Below are 17,776 nucleotides of genomic sequence, written 5' to 3'. Positions count from 1 at the left end.
TTATACTTCCTGTATTCATGAATGCAAATAATCGTAATTTTATATTTCGCCCATGTGGTAAATACTGGGAAATAACTCCAGCAGGTATATTATGTACATGTAATTCTTCATTTATGTCCCTTGGCATCATCGCCAGATCTGTTATAAATGCCACGGACTTCATAAAAATATAATTAAAAGATACTTTGCGAGATTTTCAAGTGTTCGGTCCATGACTTCAAAAAATAAACGACACCAGTTCACAGAAATAACTTGTTCTACATGAAAATTGAGCAGCATATAAAACATGTAACTTATTCTACAAAAAGATTGCTAAATGATAGAAGCTTTGAACTTTGGTAAAGGACTACAAGAAGAGCCATACACACAGAGAGTGCAATACATTTTCAAAGAACTGCACATATGTTTGTTTTGATGAATTAGTAATTATGTACGAGTAGGTGCTGAAAGTTCACAGGAATAGGTTTATGTCATTTTCAGTAATTTTGAAGTGTTGTACTTATTTGTTTATAACGGACAATTTTTAAGGGGTGGAGCAATCTTTTTGTAGTAGTACGGAACAGTACGTGGTCGGTATGGCAAAGTATATTGGACAGGTAAATTGTTGTTAAAATGTCATTATACGATTTATATTCTCTTATATATGGATGCATGGGCGTAGGAGCGAGTTTAACTTGGGGGGGGGGGGGCAAACCTTTTTCGACCGGCGGGGGGGGGGGGGGGGGGGGGGGGGGGTGCGGCAAGGTATCCCCGGTACATTATTCATGACAAAGCCTCAAAGCCTTGAACAGGGGTCAAATGGGCCAAAGGCCCCCTCAAGCCTCTATGTTTTAGCAATCATTGACTTATTCTGATGATACACATACGACTAGGCACTGAACTGTCTTAATCAGTCATATTATGTATTGTTCTAATTAAGTGTGCTATTTTTTTTACATTCTTCTGTTGAAGCCCTGGACATACAATCAATTAGCACTGCATTTGTCTAATTGTGATATAAAGTTGTGGAAATATCATTTCCCTTTAATGGACAATGAAAAACAAAAAAATACATAACGTTTACATGCGTAAACAGGCTTAATAGTTACATAGATTTTGCAGGCGCTCAAACCGGAACTGTAGTGGTTGCGCTCAATGATATATTATTTTTATAAAATGTAATCAAACAATCCTTGGCGTGGAGCGTACAGATTTCAGTACTCACACTACAGACAGAGACAAGTCAGAATACAAGGGAAGGCAAATCTGAAATCAGGTTGAAAAGAATCATATGATGCTAAGTAAATGTTATATTAGACTGCAAGTTATATCTCTTTTCCAAAATATTGGGGGGCCAATCTATAGTTTGCCCCCCCCCCCCCCTCCCCTAGCTTTGACGGGGGGGGGGAGGGGCCTGGCCCCCGCTGCTCCCCCCCCCCCCTGCTCCTACGCCTATGGGATGGTTCATGTCAGTTTCATAAAAGACTTATATTCATTTATTTACAGAAGTTGTCTCCCATAGATTAATGTTATCTTTATAAACATGTTTTATTGAACTCAGTTTTTATACCAAACACAGGCCACTCTTTCTATAGTTAGGTGATATACTGCTAAATCTGAAAAACAGCAGGAAATGTCACTGGTCGGAATTAAAGATAGGGGCTGAATGGAAACAACTGATAACTTATTTTAAACGTACTGTTTTAAGTAAAGTAAGTTTATTAGGTGGCACGGTGGTCCTTTGGCTGCAGGCTTGACTGTCAATCCAGAGGGCCAGGATTCCAAGCTCGGTCCAGGCGCTGGACATTTCTTAGATGCTCTTGAGTGTCTATCATCTAACTATTAGTAGGCCAGTACTGGTTCTTCCAGGAATGACAGCTTCGGGCGTGTATCGGTGCTTTACACCGGGCACGATAAAGAATGAGTGTCTATTCGCAATGAGCTAGGCTAAATTAGCCGGAGATGCCTGTATTGAATGGATTTCTCTGTCTGTTCTCGGGGCTTTATCTCGCTGTCCCTCTGCTCTCTGTGTCTGTATTACATGTAGTAGAAGATGTCTTGTAAAGCGCCGTTGAACGCGGTCGTCATCAAAAGGGGGTATAGTAATATACGCATATCCATTATCACACTTTTTCATTAATCCATCCCGTAGATTATACTAATTAATGTTAGCTCCATTTTGATAAAAGCTTCAAGCTTATTGGAACCACTCTCGAGTCTGATTCCTGGATAAACCAGTACTGGTGTCATATGAGAAGCCTCCTTACAAGCTTTGTCTAAATCCAAGTACGTTGTAAAACAACGTAGTACTAAAAGATGCTGACCGCCAAAAAATGAAAACATTACGTAGGGACCTTTCACTGTGGTAAGGATTATTTGCAATCCTACATATATATACAATGTGCTGTAAACATCAAGCTGGCATATATATATACACAAACATAAGCTATCATTTAGTGCGTGTTTTCCGTCATGAACCTCTGTGGAGAATTCATTCGGACGAACGAACGAGCGGACTTATCTATGGTAACGTTAAACTTCGTTTATGGGAGGCATAACCCTTCACTGTCAAAGTTTAGTCAAACCACTCCGGAGATCCCTTAAAATAGGAGCTAAACCTGTTAAAAGTGTTAACGTTTTGACCGTGACCGTATAACAGATTAGCTTTATACTTGCTGTTTAATGTATTAATATTGATTGAGAATTTGGTATGTTGGAAATATTTTCGAAATTTAATTTGTGTTAGAACTTGACGTGAGAATGAAGTTGATAAAGCTACATTGTATTAGGAACACTATATAGATTTAATAATACTTGCATTATAATTGTAGATCATTTTGCTTTAAACAGTCTGTATATATAGCCTAGGAATCCAGTCTGACAATTTCTAACTTTTTTTCTACCTGCAAATTGACAGCCTGAGGAAACCTGTTTTCCGACCGAAGCGCCACCTATATTACACCCGAAATATGCTGGTGTTTGATAAAGAACGATAACTTCTGAAAGCAATAATCCATGGCTAAACAGAAACGGAATTCTCACGGAAAAGACATATCGGAATCGTGTACTTCCGTAGGTTTCCGAACATTTCCGGGCCATATAGACAAATACCAGTTCGTACATCCTATAGCTTTTCCAGCAGTTGTAACAACTTTTAAATATGTCAGCATAAACTTAAATTTGCGTCATAGCTATCAAGATGTTATATTAAATCAGACCTAGTGATCTACGAAAATTACCGAATATTCGGCAGCATTGCCTCGTTTTCGTTTCATACAAACATGTTGATTAGTCTAATTATAGAAAATCGATAATCAGCAGTGACATGGAAACTCCTTCAGATTTCCCAAGGCGTTGATAATATCAGGAACTCCATGAATGCCAAAATATTAACACTAATTAGCGCAAGTGGGATCTTTAATGCATAGAGTGGTTCAAACGATGTCTTGACCCCTCGGCCCTCTCTTACCGCCCCTGAACTCACAAAGCGGATGTTTTTGACTTGTGGATATTTCATCTTACTTAACACTTTCACACTTTTATCTTCTTTCTCACTGTCTTCATTTTTGAAGCCTTCCTTTCACTGCTTTTAAACCACTTTTTATCTGGTTGTGACATGCAACCCGGCTATTATACCCGTGAGGGGAGTCCAGCCATATACAAAGATAGATAGATAGATATTAGGTATGATTTCTTCTGACAAAGCACAAATATTATCAACGGCTTCCCAGGCTATGTATATACAGGTTCCTGCTGTAATGTTGATTACCATTGTTTTGTCCATCTAGGTTGTAATTTGAAAACGAATAAATTTTAAAGTTATAAAAAGCTATAACAATAAATCTAACACAATATACGAAAAGTGAAAAGTCATAAAATGTTGCTCATGTGCGTGTGAACACCTTTAAAATTGTTAGAATTGCTGTACTCTTGAGCTTGAACCATCGTACTGAAATAAATGACCATATAACGTCACAAAATCAACGTAACAAAATTGACGTAATTGAAAATCAATGTGACAAATGAACGTAACAAACTTTACTGTTTGATTCAGAATGTACTACAGTATACATAATTATACACTGAATAGAGATTCCACGCTCAACCAGGGCAATATTGAAATCGACATGGAATTTGAAAAAGCCGTAAATATCATCAAAGTTTGTGAACTGCTGATAAGCCTTACTATGTTCGTTTGTTAAAGTTCCTTAAATAAACTCTTAGACTTACCATGAAAAAAAACATGATGAAAGAAAATATATTTATAATATTTCTTCAGAGTCTGGGAAATGTATTTGACAAAAACATGTTTTATCGTTGCTAAAAGAAAAAAAAGACTTGAAAGAAATAATTTAATTTTCACATTTACGATATAACTCTACTCAGCTACTGATATTTAGCACCGTGAGCTCGAATCGCCAGCTGTATAAGAGTACGTCTAAAACATTGACTCAATGATTTTGTTGCTGTTGAAACTTTAGTTAAAGGAAATGTTCTACTTTCACAAGAAAAGCCATTATCATTTACAAAAAAATAGTTTAATTTATAAATCCTTTTATGATAATCATCAGATCTTATCATCAGACAGAAATCTTTACTCAAGATCTATACTCTGGGAAAATCAGCGTAATTCATTTGTTACTTTCAGAACTGTAAAACCGTCAAAATGGTGCGTCTTTGATCGTAAGCCTAATGGATATCACAGGCCTCTCGAGCGCTAATTAAAGATAGTTTGGTGCTACACTTGTTTATTTCTTATAGTGTAATTCGCCTCTTCTTTATGGGATTCATATAGCTACACGTTTTAATTAGAGAGGCGTCTTTTATGATTTTACATTATTACCAGTTTGATGGGAAGAAAATTACTCCAATCTCTCGCAATAATGAAATGCTTCTTCAACTAATACATTATTAAAATGCGTACATCGATAATTAAAAAGAGGCTTGTATTGGAGAACACTGATATTTTTTTTGTATTTTGCGAAATCTACTGGGGACGATGTGAATTAAACCAGATGTTGGTCTGAATATCCCGCCTTAAATTAATCAATGTAGACACAAAAACAACATTGTGCAGAGTGTACGGAAGGCCTCGGGGGTGTCACACCAGGCAGTACGCAGAGACCTGACCTCGGGGGTGTCACACCAGGCAGTACGCAGAGACCTGACCTCGGGGTGTCAAACCAGCAGAGACCTGACCTCGGGGGTGTCACACCAGGCAGTACGCAGAGACCTGACCTCGGGGGTGTCACACCAGGTAGTACGCAGAGACCTGACCTCGGGTGTCACACCAGGCAGTACGCAGAGACCGGACCTCGGGGGTGTCACACCAGGCAGTACGCAGAGACCTGACCTCGGGGGTGTCACACCAGGTAGTACGCAGAGACCTGACCTCGGGTGTCACAACAGGCAGTACGCAGAGACCGGACCTCGGGGGTGTCACACCAGGTAGTACGCAGAGACCTGACCTCGGGTGTCACACTAGGCAGTACGGGGAGACCGGACCTCGGGGTGTCACACCAGGCAGTACGGGGATACCTGACCTCGGGGTGTCACACCAGGCAGTACGGGGATACCTGACCTCGGGGTGTCACACCAGGCAGTACGGGGATACCTGACCTCGGGGATGTAACACGCGGAAGACCTCGGGTGTGTCACACCAGGCAGTACGGGGATACCTGACCTCGGGGTGTCACACCAGGCAGTACGGGGATACCTGACCTCGGGGATGTAACACGCGGAAGACCTCGGGGTGTCAAACCAGGCAGTACGGGGATACCTGACCTCGGGGCTGTAACACGCGGAAGACCTCGGGGTGTCACACCAGGCAGTACAGGGATACCTGACCTCGGGGTGTCACACCAGGCAGTACGGGGATACCTGACCTCGGGTGTCACATCAGGCAGTACGGGGATACCTGACCTCGGGGTGTCACACCAGGCAGTACGGGGATACCTGACCTCGGGGATGTAACACGCGGAAGACCTCGGATGTGTCACAGCAGGCAGTACTCAGAGGACCTCGGGGATGTCTCATCAGGCAGAGCACGGAAGATCTCAGGCTGTATTAACAGGAACTGCGTTGAATACCTCGGGTGCAAATACTAGTATAGGTATCGATTCAGGTATAGACGAGATTTTGATTGAGCTACTGACATTCTGCACACCATTTTAGTGACTTCCTTCGAAATGGAAACTATTCGAAGCGAACTGAGCTAATCACTCGCGGAAAGCTTGTTACCCTAGTATGATACCAGCGTCCAGACTAAAATGCTTACTCATGATACTTGAAACGAACATGCGCGTTAACTGACCCTCGAACTATATTCAGACCACATCCTACATCTGCACACTTGACTTCACACGGACTATTTCAGGTGCGGATGCGACTTTTAACAACATTGATCCCCTGAAATCCCGAACTTGAGACTGCTACTCTGCGAAAACTTTGACTTCTTAGAATAAATAATTTGTTAACCTGTTCAGTACCAGTATGAATGAGGGAATTGGATAATTGTCTCTATAATAAGACGATAATGAGGGTTTCTCTAAGTGACCCATGCAATGTGTGTTTGTATCATTACAGCGCCATCTGCAAATCTCTTCAGCAGACGATTTAATTAGCTCAGTAATGAGCAACATAACAATTTTGACAGAATCTTAAATTGAGATGTTGGAAATTGTGCTTGTCTACAAATTAGCAGCATTCCTCGTTGTATGGAAAACTAACAATATTTCCCTAATCCCCGGGAACTATGCCTAGATATATTTTGCTGCATATTTGTAATAGAAAGATGAAGGATATAAACGGATAATTTAGCATAAATTATATCTTACATTTAAAGAAAGAATGAATTCTGGTCTTGATTGATAGTAAAAGCGGGGAACATTGAGCAAGGGATGGAAATGGTAAGACAGAGAGAGCAGAAGACAGTGAGCGAGTGATGCCTGAAAGCAGACAACAATGGTACAGAGAGCGAGAAATGTCGGAGAGGAGAGGATATAATGTGGAGGACAGAGATGATAGGACAGATAGCAGAGGACTGAGAGCTGATGATTATATGGACAGGAAAGAGGACGGAGGAATTTGAGGATAAGGCAGCGAGCTGACAACAGAGAGCCGAGAGCGGAGAACAGAGTGCCGAGAGCGGTGGGTGATAAAGGTAAGACAGACAGCAATGGGCAGACAGTGAAAGACGGAGATGATGATAGGAAAATAAGCAATAGAGGACAGAGAGAAGGACCACAAAGCGAGAGGCTGAAAGCATTAATCAAAGGCCTGAATGGCCTTAGTCGGCTAATGATTGATGTACTGACAGTATAGTCTACCAGTTTCAGTTTGTTTTTAGTTTTTTTCTTAAAATTTCATAACACAGCTCGATATTTACCCAAAATATTATATCCGGATACGATTACACTTTTCTCCAGTTTGAACAATATATTTTACAAATTGTGATGATACGAAGACATTTAGCAGCAATTGGCAGTATCTGACATTGAAGTTTACGGTTAAATTACTTTTTATTTAAATCTTTTCATAAAAAAGTTGTTTCGTTTCGCCAAACATAGACGATCTACTTTCGATTTCAAAAACTACAAGAAAATACAATTTAATGTTTCGCCGATTTGTTTATTTCCTCGAAAAATAAGAATTAAAATCATTTTTAATATCAATAGTAACTAAACAAACCAGTAAGAGCTTCTTCTTCCGATAATTTATCCGTTTACTGACTCGAAAAATTCAACCCACGCAAAGTTTATAGAAATCATACGATGCGTGTTTACGTTCAATGTGGGAGAATTAAGGCTGATCGGCTATGTTACCTAACGCATCCAGACGATTCAGATTTTGTTTTTAAAAAAGCATTGTGTGCGTTTCTGTAATTTTATATACGTTTTTATACGCTTAGAAATTATTAGACATGCGTATTTGCATTATTTCTATACGTAATTTACGCTAATACGCATTTTATCTGGAGCCCTGCTGCTATTTTTTGTCTTTCGCTGGATGTTACCAAAGCTTTGTAAGCCTGCGCAATTCTGCACATTTATGCTTAATGAGTTACATTCGAGAATTGCACAATTACAAGTCATAAATATGACCGATTACATCGTATATTGGTCATAGCAAAGAGAATTGACACAACTTAACTTCATTCATGCAGTGAACTGTTTGAAATTTGAGAAATCTTATGGAACTACATCCCTTCACATGTTATTCGGTCCATTTAGAGAATCGTTGGATAGCAAGGACTCGTCAAAAGGCTTTCAGCCTTTAGCCGACTCAAAAAAGCAGTGTATGAAGAGAGCAGCAGGCACGCAACAAGGGGAAGGGAGCAGTATACATACAGCAGAGGTGAAACTATGGAGGACGGAGGTGGTTGAGCAGAAATCAGGAAATGGGCAGGGTTTAAGCCCTTCGTTGTTTGGTATCAAACAGCATCTCAAACATACAATTACTGTAACAGTGTATTTGTGCAAATTCTCACTGGAACAGAAATATTGTATTTTTGCAATACCATGCAAAGTCTTTTCAAATTACATCAATGTAACACTACTTAGCAGACATGCAGACATGAAAAACAAATTAATGAAACCTCGTGGATCCTTCATAAATAATTAATATTAATACAAGCAATATTGAGAGACACTTTAATCAATTACTGAAATATTCAAAAACTTCAAACATAATACAAACATGAAATGAAATATATCAAATAAAATCAAACAAAATGAAACATGGCGACTGCTTCTGAAGTAGTCATTACTAAAACAGATTTAGGTAAGGCGCTCTCCCTATGTCTCAGACAAAAATAATCGTACTTAGTTACAAAGCATAGTACGAGGTAAGTACGTGTGTGTATAATAGTACATGCGTGTATAATATAGAATAAAGATTTGGACCCACATTTCTCTTAAGATGAAATTCTGTAAACTGCATCTATATATGAGCCGTGCCATCCGCGCAGTCTGGCCAGGATCCATGCTGTTCGCTTTCAAAACCTATTGCAATTAGGAAAACCGTTAGCGAACAGCATGGATCCTGACCAGACAGCGCGGATGAGCAGGCTGGTCTGGATCCATGCTGTTCGCAAAGCCACTATGTTGGTTTTCTCATGGCGCGGCTCATATATATCATATGTATAATCATCTGTAAAGTGACTTGTACATAATTTACAGATAATTTATTTTAAACATATCAAGTTTCGTTTCTTGTGGAATTTTTCAATACATACGTATTCTTTGTACCCGTCATTACAACCTTCTGAAACTTTTCACTACGATATAGAAGTAACTGTTTGATCCATGAAGTCTGAAACAGAAACTTTAATGAATTTTGCAAGTTACACATCATTCAAACAACCTCCAGAGGTTATAATAGGAATGTTTTTACCCCATCCCGCATTTTTTTTTGGGGGGGGGGGGGGGGTAGGGGCACATGCTGTCCTTGTCCGTTCGTCCGTCCCAGTTTGTGTCGTTCATATCTCAAAATGTATTTGACACGGAGTCATCAAACCTCACAAGATTTTTATTCAGCACGGGAAGTAGTGCGCCAGGGGTTTTAGTTTGGATCTCACACAGTCAGACCAGAGTTATGGTCCTTCACTTAGTAAAAATTATGCATAAAATAGGCCCAAATACAGTGGCAGGAGTGGGGGCACCTGTGTTCCATGAACACACATCTAGTTTATTTTTAAGATATATCTTTTATAAGGTCCATTATACTGCCAAACAAGTTTTTTTTCGAGTGTCAAATATTCACCCATAAGAAATGGTTCTAAAAAGTTTATTTTGAATAAGATATCCTAAAGTTCTTGATCAATCCGCTAAAAATGTCGGAATTCTATTTCATAACCTTTTTAGTGTTCATAATGACTGAAATTTGAAATGCAGACCTACCTCGCGTTTTCAGGATCAGTTCAAAACCAGTCATGATATTTCGAAAATCTTAAAGTCATATTACCACCTCCGGTGTTGTTTAGAACAGAGTATAATATGACTGCCCCTTGTACCAATCTGGAGTTTACAATACATGTAAGGAGAAACGCTCTGAATTATTCGTGATTGTGCTAACGCTTAGACTTGCATAAAACTGCAAAACATTAAATATAACAAGAAGTTTAAAATAATAAATATATCAAGATGAATAATAGGACAAATATTATTTTAACGCGCACACGTGCACTTCAGTTACTGCCTTCAGTAGCGAGAGAAATAGCGATTGCACGTGTCAGACATACAAAACTACTTAAGATTTGAATGCAACAATATAGAAAGCTTTTTTGTATCATATATCGAAGAAAAGGAAAGCATCACGTGCGTGCCAATCGTTCGTCTGTGAAAAACATATATAAATTTTCGCCTTAAAGTCTCCGCCATATCCAGTGAGTGTCTGACTGAAATCAATCAAAACTTTTCCACAGTCAAATACTTCATAAAAGAAATTTCTAAATCTGAGCATTAACACTAGTATCATAAGCGTCTGTCAACTCACAACGCGCAGCGCCATCTCACCGTACATAGCAACATCCCTTCATACGCACCATAATATCATAATGTATATCATCATCCCACAGTATATAACAACATCCAATGATGCGCACCACTTTATTATAGTGCGCACCATCGCCTCATATCGCCCTTTATCATGTCAATATATCTTGTCATGCGTATATATGTCTTATAACGTTCAAAGATCAGATAGTGTGCTCTATAGTCTTGTCATGCGCACTTATATCTAATAACGCGCTCCCCTCGATCTTGTCGTCAGTCCTACATCTCATTACGCACTAAAACACCCATGGTGCGCTCCATAATTTTGTTACGCTCACTTTTATGTCTTAATGCGCTCCAAAATCATCGCACGAGCGCCATAATCTTGTCATAGGTACTTATATCTCTTACATCACATGGTGAACTCTATAATCTTGCTATGCGGACTTATAACTAATAGCACGTTCTAAACATCCATTTATCCTTCCCTCAATCTTGACGTCACTCCTATATCCCATGACGCGTTCTGCCACCCCATGGTCACTTTTATGTCTTCATGCGTTTCAAAAACATTACACAATAAGCTTCAAAGTCTTGTCATGCGCACTTATATCTTATAACGCGCTCTACCATCACATGATGCGCTCTATAATCGCGTCATGCGCACCGAATCAGACAATCTGCAGTAACGCCACGTGATACACTTCATTTTCTTGTCATGTGCAAAATATTCATGTTATTAAAATCCAGTACCATGCAACATCATTTCAACACACACTAACATACGATGGTGAGGTCTATTATCTTGTCGGTCCGCGCACGTTCGTCCAATAATTCGCAATATCATACCACTTACACGCGCTTATATCACAATATGCTCTCCCAACATTTCGTCACCCACAATGTGTGACATCATTTTGCCATGCGCATTGATATATTATACGAAACACTTTCTTGTCCTTAATCTTGTGTGAAACATGTGTAATATTTTGAAGTCTTATGCCTTCCTACTTTGGAAGCTTGCACTGTCCATTTATACTGAAAGAATTTTAATATGCTCTCTGGAGATTCCGCAGTGAGATTGTAGGGCGAAGTTCTGTCATCCTTTACCAGTTCCGCAAAAACACAGTTATGCAATGTCATAGCAGACAGTCACAATCATATCACGTGTTTGAAAAAAAAAGTCTGCAGTATATTTTTTAAAATATCGAAAAGGTAACAATTAGAAAAAAAACACTTTTCAACAACTGGTCATGACAAAAGTGAACATTCTGCAAGTTCTCTCAAACCATCGCCGTCGAAAATTGCATTTTCTGATTCCCTCTACCCTGCAACTGACCATGTCCCTGCTCTTTGAGCATTTTAGGATAATCTTGTTCACACAATAGAGAACCGTTCACAATACTGTATCTATCACCGGGAACCAGCTGATTATGACACGTGACACATGCAAAACATTTCACGTGGTACACAGAATTTGTTGACTTCATCACAAGTTCACTAGCGCCAATATTTTGACCACAAGATCCACATGCTGCACCGTTACCAAACAACCTGAAATACAGAGGAACCAATGGTTACACATTATCTTAGATATAGAGGAGCCGTCAGTTTCATATTTTAAGAAATACAGTGGAACAAACAGATGCACATTTCCTGAAATGCGAGGAAAGAACAGTTCCACATTTCCTGAAATTCAGAGTAAAGAATCGTTACAAATTTCCTCAGAAAGGAATAGTTACATATTCTAAATAGGTCTTCGAATTTCTTTCCGAACAGTGTCGCATAAATGTAGATACATGCAGTCTTAAAATGCAGCGTCTGTCATTAGAACATATTTTGGCAATTTCGGCAAACAGAATAGCTGAATGCATTAAATGTGTTAGTATGCGAGGATCTCATGTTTGCAAGCAATGTTCGTATTAAATCGCGTTTGCAAAACTAGGCCGGCAGGAGTTTTTAAGGAATGGCTACGCGAAGTACCGTCAGATAGATGCCTGGTCCTACAAATGCACTTTATATGATCATTATCAGCCTTCATCCACCGGCTCCACAATAAGCATTCCACTTCTGCACGTTTTGAAAAGAAAACTAAACTGTGATGACAGCGCTATACAGTTAATTCGGCAAAGATTAGACAATATATATGAGGGTAGCAATGAGCAATATCGTCTAACCTAGAGGGAATTCGGTTCGAAAGGAATAGATTGCATTTTGAATTTCAAAGGTGAACTTAATAAACATTGAAACCAAATTAAAAATCTAATTTCATTGAAAACCCAGACTAGTTTAACTGATAAAACTTTTTAAAACTAATTAATTTCTACGATTGAAAATTTGATAATAAATGGCTGATCTAATAATCTGAGTTCTAATGAAAAGATACTTTATTTGAATCGATGTATATTAGAAAATGATTAAAATGTGTAAATATCTCTTTGGAAACCTGTTCTATAGAAATTTTCAATTAAACTCTTATGCTGTTGAGTTTAAGTGACTGCTGGAAAGTAATATATCAGCTTTTATCAAAAGCTATAAGTCAAACTGGTAATTTATGCATATTTAGCTAGCAATAAGAAGGCAAATGGGTTTTAATTAAAATCTACAAATCCTTTTCGGGATATTATTTGATATCCTAAACGTGTTTTATTTATGAATAGCCAAAGTACGCGATATATTAAATTTTTAGATTAATTTTTCCGTTTTCATTGTGTTGATTTATTTCATATTATTGCAATATTAAAATTTAATGAAAGCTATCTTGAAAATAACATCAAATACTCAATAAAGTATTTAGTAATAATGTTCAAAGACTTTATTCTATTAGACCAATGAGTTTCATTTTTTCATTTCCTTTCAGAAAGAGCGACGTCCTTTTGATATTAAAACTTTCGTTTCATATAAATGACAGTCGCATTTCAAATAATATTATTAATAAATTAGAAGCAATTTAAACAGTTTATACCTTACATGTATCAGTACAGAAATCGTCGATACACTAATTGAAAATGTCCTTCGGGGACTTTCTAGATTAAGGAAAAAGTGGTGCATTGATGAGCAGTGTGCAATTATCTAAATGAAATTGTAATATTTCATTTTCCAGACTGACATTATGTTATATTTCGCCTCAAAACTAAGGCTTTGCGTTTTATATTGCGCAATTTAAATGTCACCATCATATATCTTATAATGTAATTGTTTCTCTGAAACTCCAAAATCAGGTACACTTACGTATATAAAATGTCCACATCCATCACATAAATGGTGCACATTTATTACTTTCAGGTGTAAATTACTGAATTAGTCTTACTTAATATCAGTGGTGATATATACCGACCTCACGCCTGCTGACTCTAAAATCATTAGTAACAAATTTACAATATATCTTTTTTTTTCTACCGATTTTGCAGTTTCATTAAAGACATAAATTACACGAAAGCAAACTAATAATGTAGTGGGTAGCTCACGCGCCGGGAACCAATAATGTATAGTATGCAAGGCGTGTGTAATCTAGTTATTACTGCCTTGTGGAAATGGAGCCAATTTTCGACGACAAGTATATAAATTTACCATAATTGAATGAACTTCTTCACAAACAATTCTGAATCTGAGAAAGTATCTAAGACGGGCGTATCTAACACAGCATGTAAAGGCAGGATGTTTATTATGAGCTCTATTTCCCATGGTATTCCAATCCAATTACAATTTTCAAATAAAGGCCGCATCCTCTTTCCTTCACATGTGAAAATTTACATAATAAAACAGATGGAATGAAAAAATATGTATCTAACAATAAATCTAAAATGTCTGCCGTTCCACTCTGATTTCAGAGATTCATACCTCACACTGCATGGCTGAACCTAGGTGGTTTTCACATTCGAAGTCTCTGATTCGTAAATAGCTGTGGATGTACACGTCACACTAGACTAGCTCCTAAACTATAATATTCTTTTTTTTTTTTTTTGATTTTTATTTTCAAAATTGTGAATGTAGCCAGTCTATATCCTATGTCCAATATCATACAGCCAGTTCTCTGCGAAAATCACTAACTTGCATTTGTCACTATAAGGGGAAAATTACAAAAGTTGAAATTTTATGACAAATTCTTTATTATCAGTATAGCCACACCTTTGACGATTCGATAGTATGATTGTTTTCATGCATGCCTACGTTAAAAGGTATGTTGACTTTCTCGATGTAAATGAGCTGGACCAAAAGTTATAGTAACTTTATGACTAATAACAAACAGCTGCCTGGGGATCGAATTCTGGTGGCATGAAGTTTTTCATTTAGATAACAGAGAGCTAGACTTTCGATAAATGCACGTGAACGCACATGTTTGCGATACATTTATAAGTACACATATCCATACATGTATGAAATGTAACCCTCTAAAATTTCCGAAAATCGGTGACAGTGTATTTACGCCTACTGTAAAATTAAAGGTAATATATCACTTTATAATCTTCTGCTAATGTTCACAAGTACCCATGTCGTCAAAATTAAAAGTACTAATTTACATCCTGTCTATTTTTGCAAACAGATGGTGTAATATTTCTTTGCTAATTTCATTGGTTCAATTTGATTAATTACTGATCTAAGACTGTGAGAGGAGAGTTGATTAGTTGAATGTATGGGTCCAATATCATATAGTTGACTGCAGTTACCATACACATCCTATTCAAAGCCCTAAGCCTACTGGCGTCAGGTGCTTCGGCCAAATGAATGTAAGCACTCCTTTTAACAGTTAATGGTACTGTACAAATTGAAAGATGGACAAGTTCATTATATAAATCTAGCAGGGTAAGGGTTAAGAGGCACATTCAGGATTTTAATGTTTGAGCAGAATGCTCGCCTCTCGGAGTGGCTACATGAAATGGCTACATTGGCAGTCAAAATATTCGTCAAATGGAAAATGTAGAAAGAGAAACAGTTGGTGATAACACAGTCGAAGGCAAAGTGGCGGTTGACTGCTACAAGATGGTAGTATGTTTGGTAAAAGTACTTGAGGCTTTGGCACCTGTATGCACTTACATCTGTTGCATATAGCCAAACGCCTACCCACCCCGGATATCACCACGTATCCGCTTTATCACAATCTGCTTGAAAGCATACTCTAATTCAGTACACATCTCACTGCGAAAAGTGTTCAGAGCCTGTAATTATTATACATCTATGCATTTTTGTTTCTTTTATTTAACAGGAACAAGAATTAAGTATAGAGTTTTCTGCTTCACTGACTGAATGGCGAACAGTGCTGATCTTGATCAGACTGCAAGGATGTGCAGGCTGATCATGATCTAAACTGGTCGCAAAGGCAGAAAAATCAGGTTAAAGGGATAGTTTACAAAAAAAGTCTGATTACATGCTGTGCATGACAACACAGAGAAAAACATGTTTTACATTTTACTCTAAGGTAACGCTCAGAATTCTAACAGACCGGATATGCTTTTGACTGGGCTAAAATTGTTTCAACAAGATGAAAAAAGATTCGAGTGATTGAACTGGACCCGAAAACACAAAATGTTAGATAGCTGACGATACGATGCATTGTATATGAGCTTCTGGCATGCTTATCTTATCAAATGCGTACAACTTTAACACTCATCGGGTTTGCTGAATCTCATACAAATGAAATTCAGCAACCTCGATAAGTGTTAAAGTTGTGGTGGTATACGTATACTGTGGTAAGTATGGTACCTGCCGGGACGACAGAACGACTTAGTCAGACAAATTAGTATAGACTACAGGGAAATTGCCATCCCAGTAATTACACTATCGTTAATGAGGACTTGTAATGAATTATATCTACGTGTATTGGTAAAACCAAGCAGGGAGAAAACATGTACAGTACAGTCCAAAAACATTTTACACTTTCCAACAAGATGATCTGACAGAAAAGTTTGGTAAACTGATACTGTCCATTTCATGGTATAAGAAAAGTTCTTTTTTCGAAAAGAAGGGCCGAAAATAAGAGTAAGTACAATATGACTACATTATACTTCATAGGCACATAAATATGTCCTTGTTTTTCTGGATTTTATGTTAAACCGACACAATTTAGGTCATATGGTGACTTTCCAGCATTATTCCGTGACATGATGCACCTTGGTAGAACCACGGACTTCCCAACTTCCTTACAGGAAATAACTCTACACCCAAAGCCAGGATTCGAACCTACAGGGCGGTGACGGACAAAAGATTCGAACTCAGGCTTTTATTTATGTCATAGACGTAACATTTACCATCGAAGTCTTTTTCACAACTTGATACCACGTAAGTCTACAAGATGAATTTCTGGTTCAAATATATGAAACAAGAATGGGGGAAAACGTATTTCACAATATTTTTTACACTTTTTTTAAAGCAGCGAACGATTTAATTTTCCCGTACTGATAAGGGGAAGTAACACTTTGTAGGAATGTGTAACTGTTTCTGAATATAATCTTTGAATTTCAACTTACAGTTGTTTATTGTTTTCAGCATTCTAATTCTATTCTAATATGAAATATTTTTATAACATTTAGTTTTTAAATTGGTAGGAAAACAGAGAAAAAAATGTTATGAAAAACTTTATCATATTAAAGCTACTCACTTTTTAAAGACTTTTGAGAGAAAATATTGTTCGCCTAAAATGTGTGGGTTAGTCCCTTTAAATGATAATACACACCTGGATACAACATTTGAATTGGGTTCATTTGGCACATCAGCTTTTTATTTTGAACGTCCATGCAAAGCTATTTGAACATCCACGCATGCATTGAAAGGGTAAAGACTTGACAAGAAAATAAAACCTTTACGTGTAACCTTTACCTTCAAGCTGAGGGGTATGGGAGGTATGCAAGACATATCGCCTCATAATGGGGATGTGTGTGCCAAGTAATATTGGTACTAAAACCCCTTGATGGATGGCACAGTTATGAAGCGAACACAGAACAGACACTGTTAACCTTTGACCTCAACCTTTGAGACAGCGGTATGAGCGTTGCGCATGGCACATCGTCTAATTATGGGGAATATTTGTGCCAAGTAATGTTAAAATCTCCTGATGAATGGCAGAGTAATATACTAGACCAAAAAATGCGGACGGACTGAACGGCGGAATCGTAATCCTGTATTTCCGGAAACCGGTCTTAGAACCGGCAGGGGACTAATAAACTCAACTGCATGTATTCATTGTTTTTTAAGGACTGAAAGTAATTCAATTTGTCTGCTTATGAGAATAATGCACAGTTCGTGCAGGATTCATATACACCAAACAAAAGCTTTATAAACCTTTTGAAATTTAAATGGTGTGGAAAATC

The 17,776-nt window shown here is 37.9% G+C and overlaps 1 protein-coding gene across 1 annotated transcript in view; it reads right to left on the bottom strand.

The window, feature by feature from the left end:
* Positions 1 to 8,616: 8,616 nt before the first annotated feature.
* Positions 8,617 to 17,776, bottom strand: part of LOC123541366 (LIM domain transcription factor LMO4.1-like) — a 32,953-nt gene continuing 23,793 nt past the window's right edge. Inside the window, exon 3 of the mRNA XM_045326844.2 lies at positions 8,617 to 12,026. Coding sequence (XP_045182779.1) covers positions 11,756 to 12,026 — 271 coding nt within the window. The 3' untranslated portion in view covers positions 8,617 to 11,755. The remainder of the gene's footprint in view (positions 12,027 to 17,776) is intronic.

This window comes from Mercenaria mercenaria, chromosome 15, assembly GCF_021730395.1.
Source record: "Mercenaria mercenaria strain notata chromosome 15, MADL_Memer_1, whole genome shotgun sequence".
Classification (NCBI taxonomy): Eukaryota; Metazoa; Mollusca; class Bivalvia; order Venerida; family Veneridae; genus Mercenaria; species Mercenaria mercenaria.
This window is presented reverse-complemented; position numbering and strand designations above follow the sequence as displayed.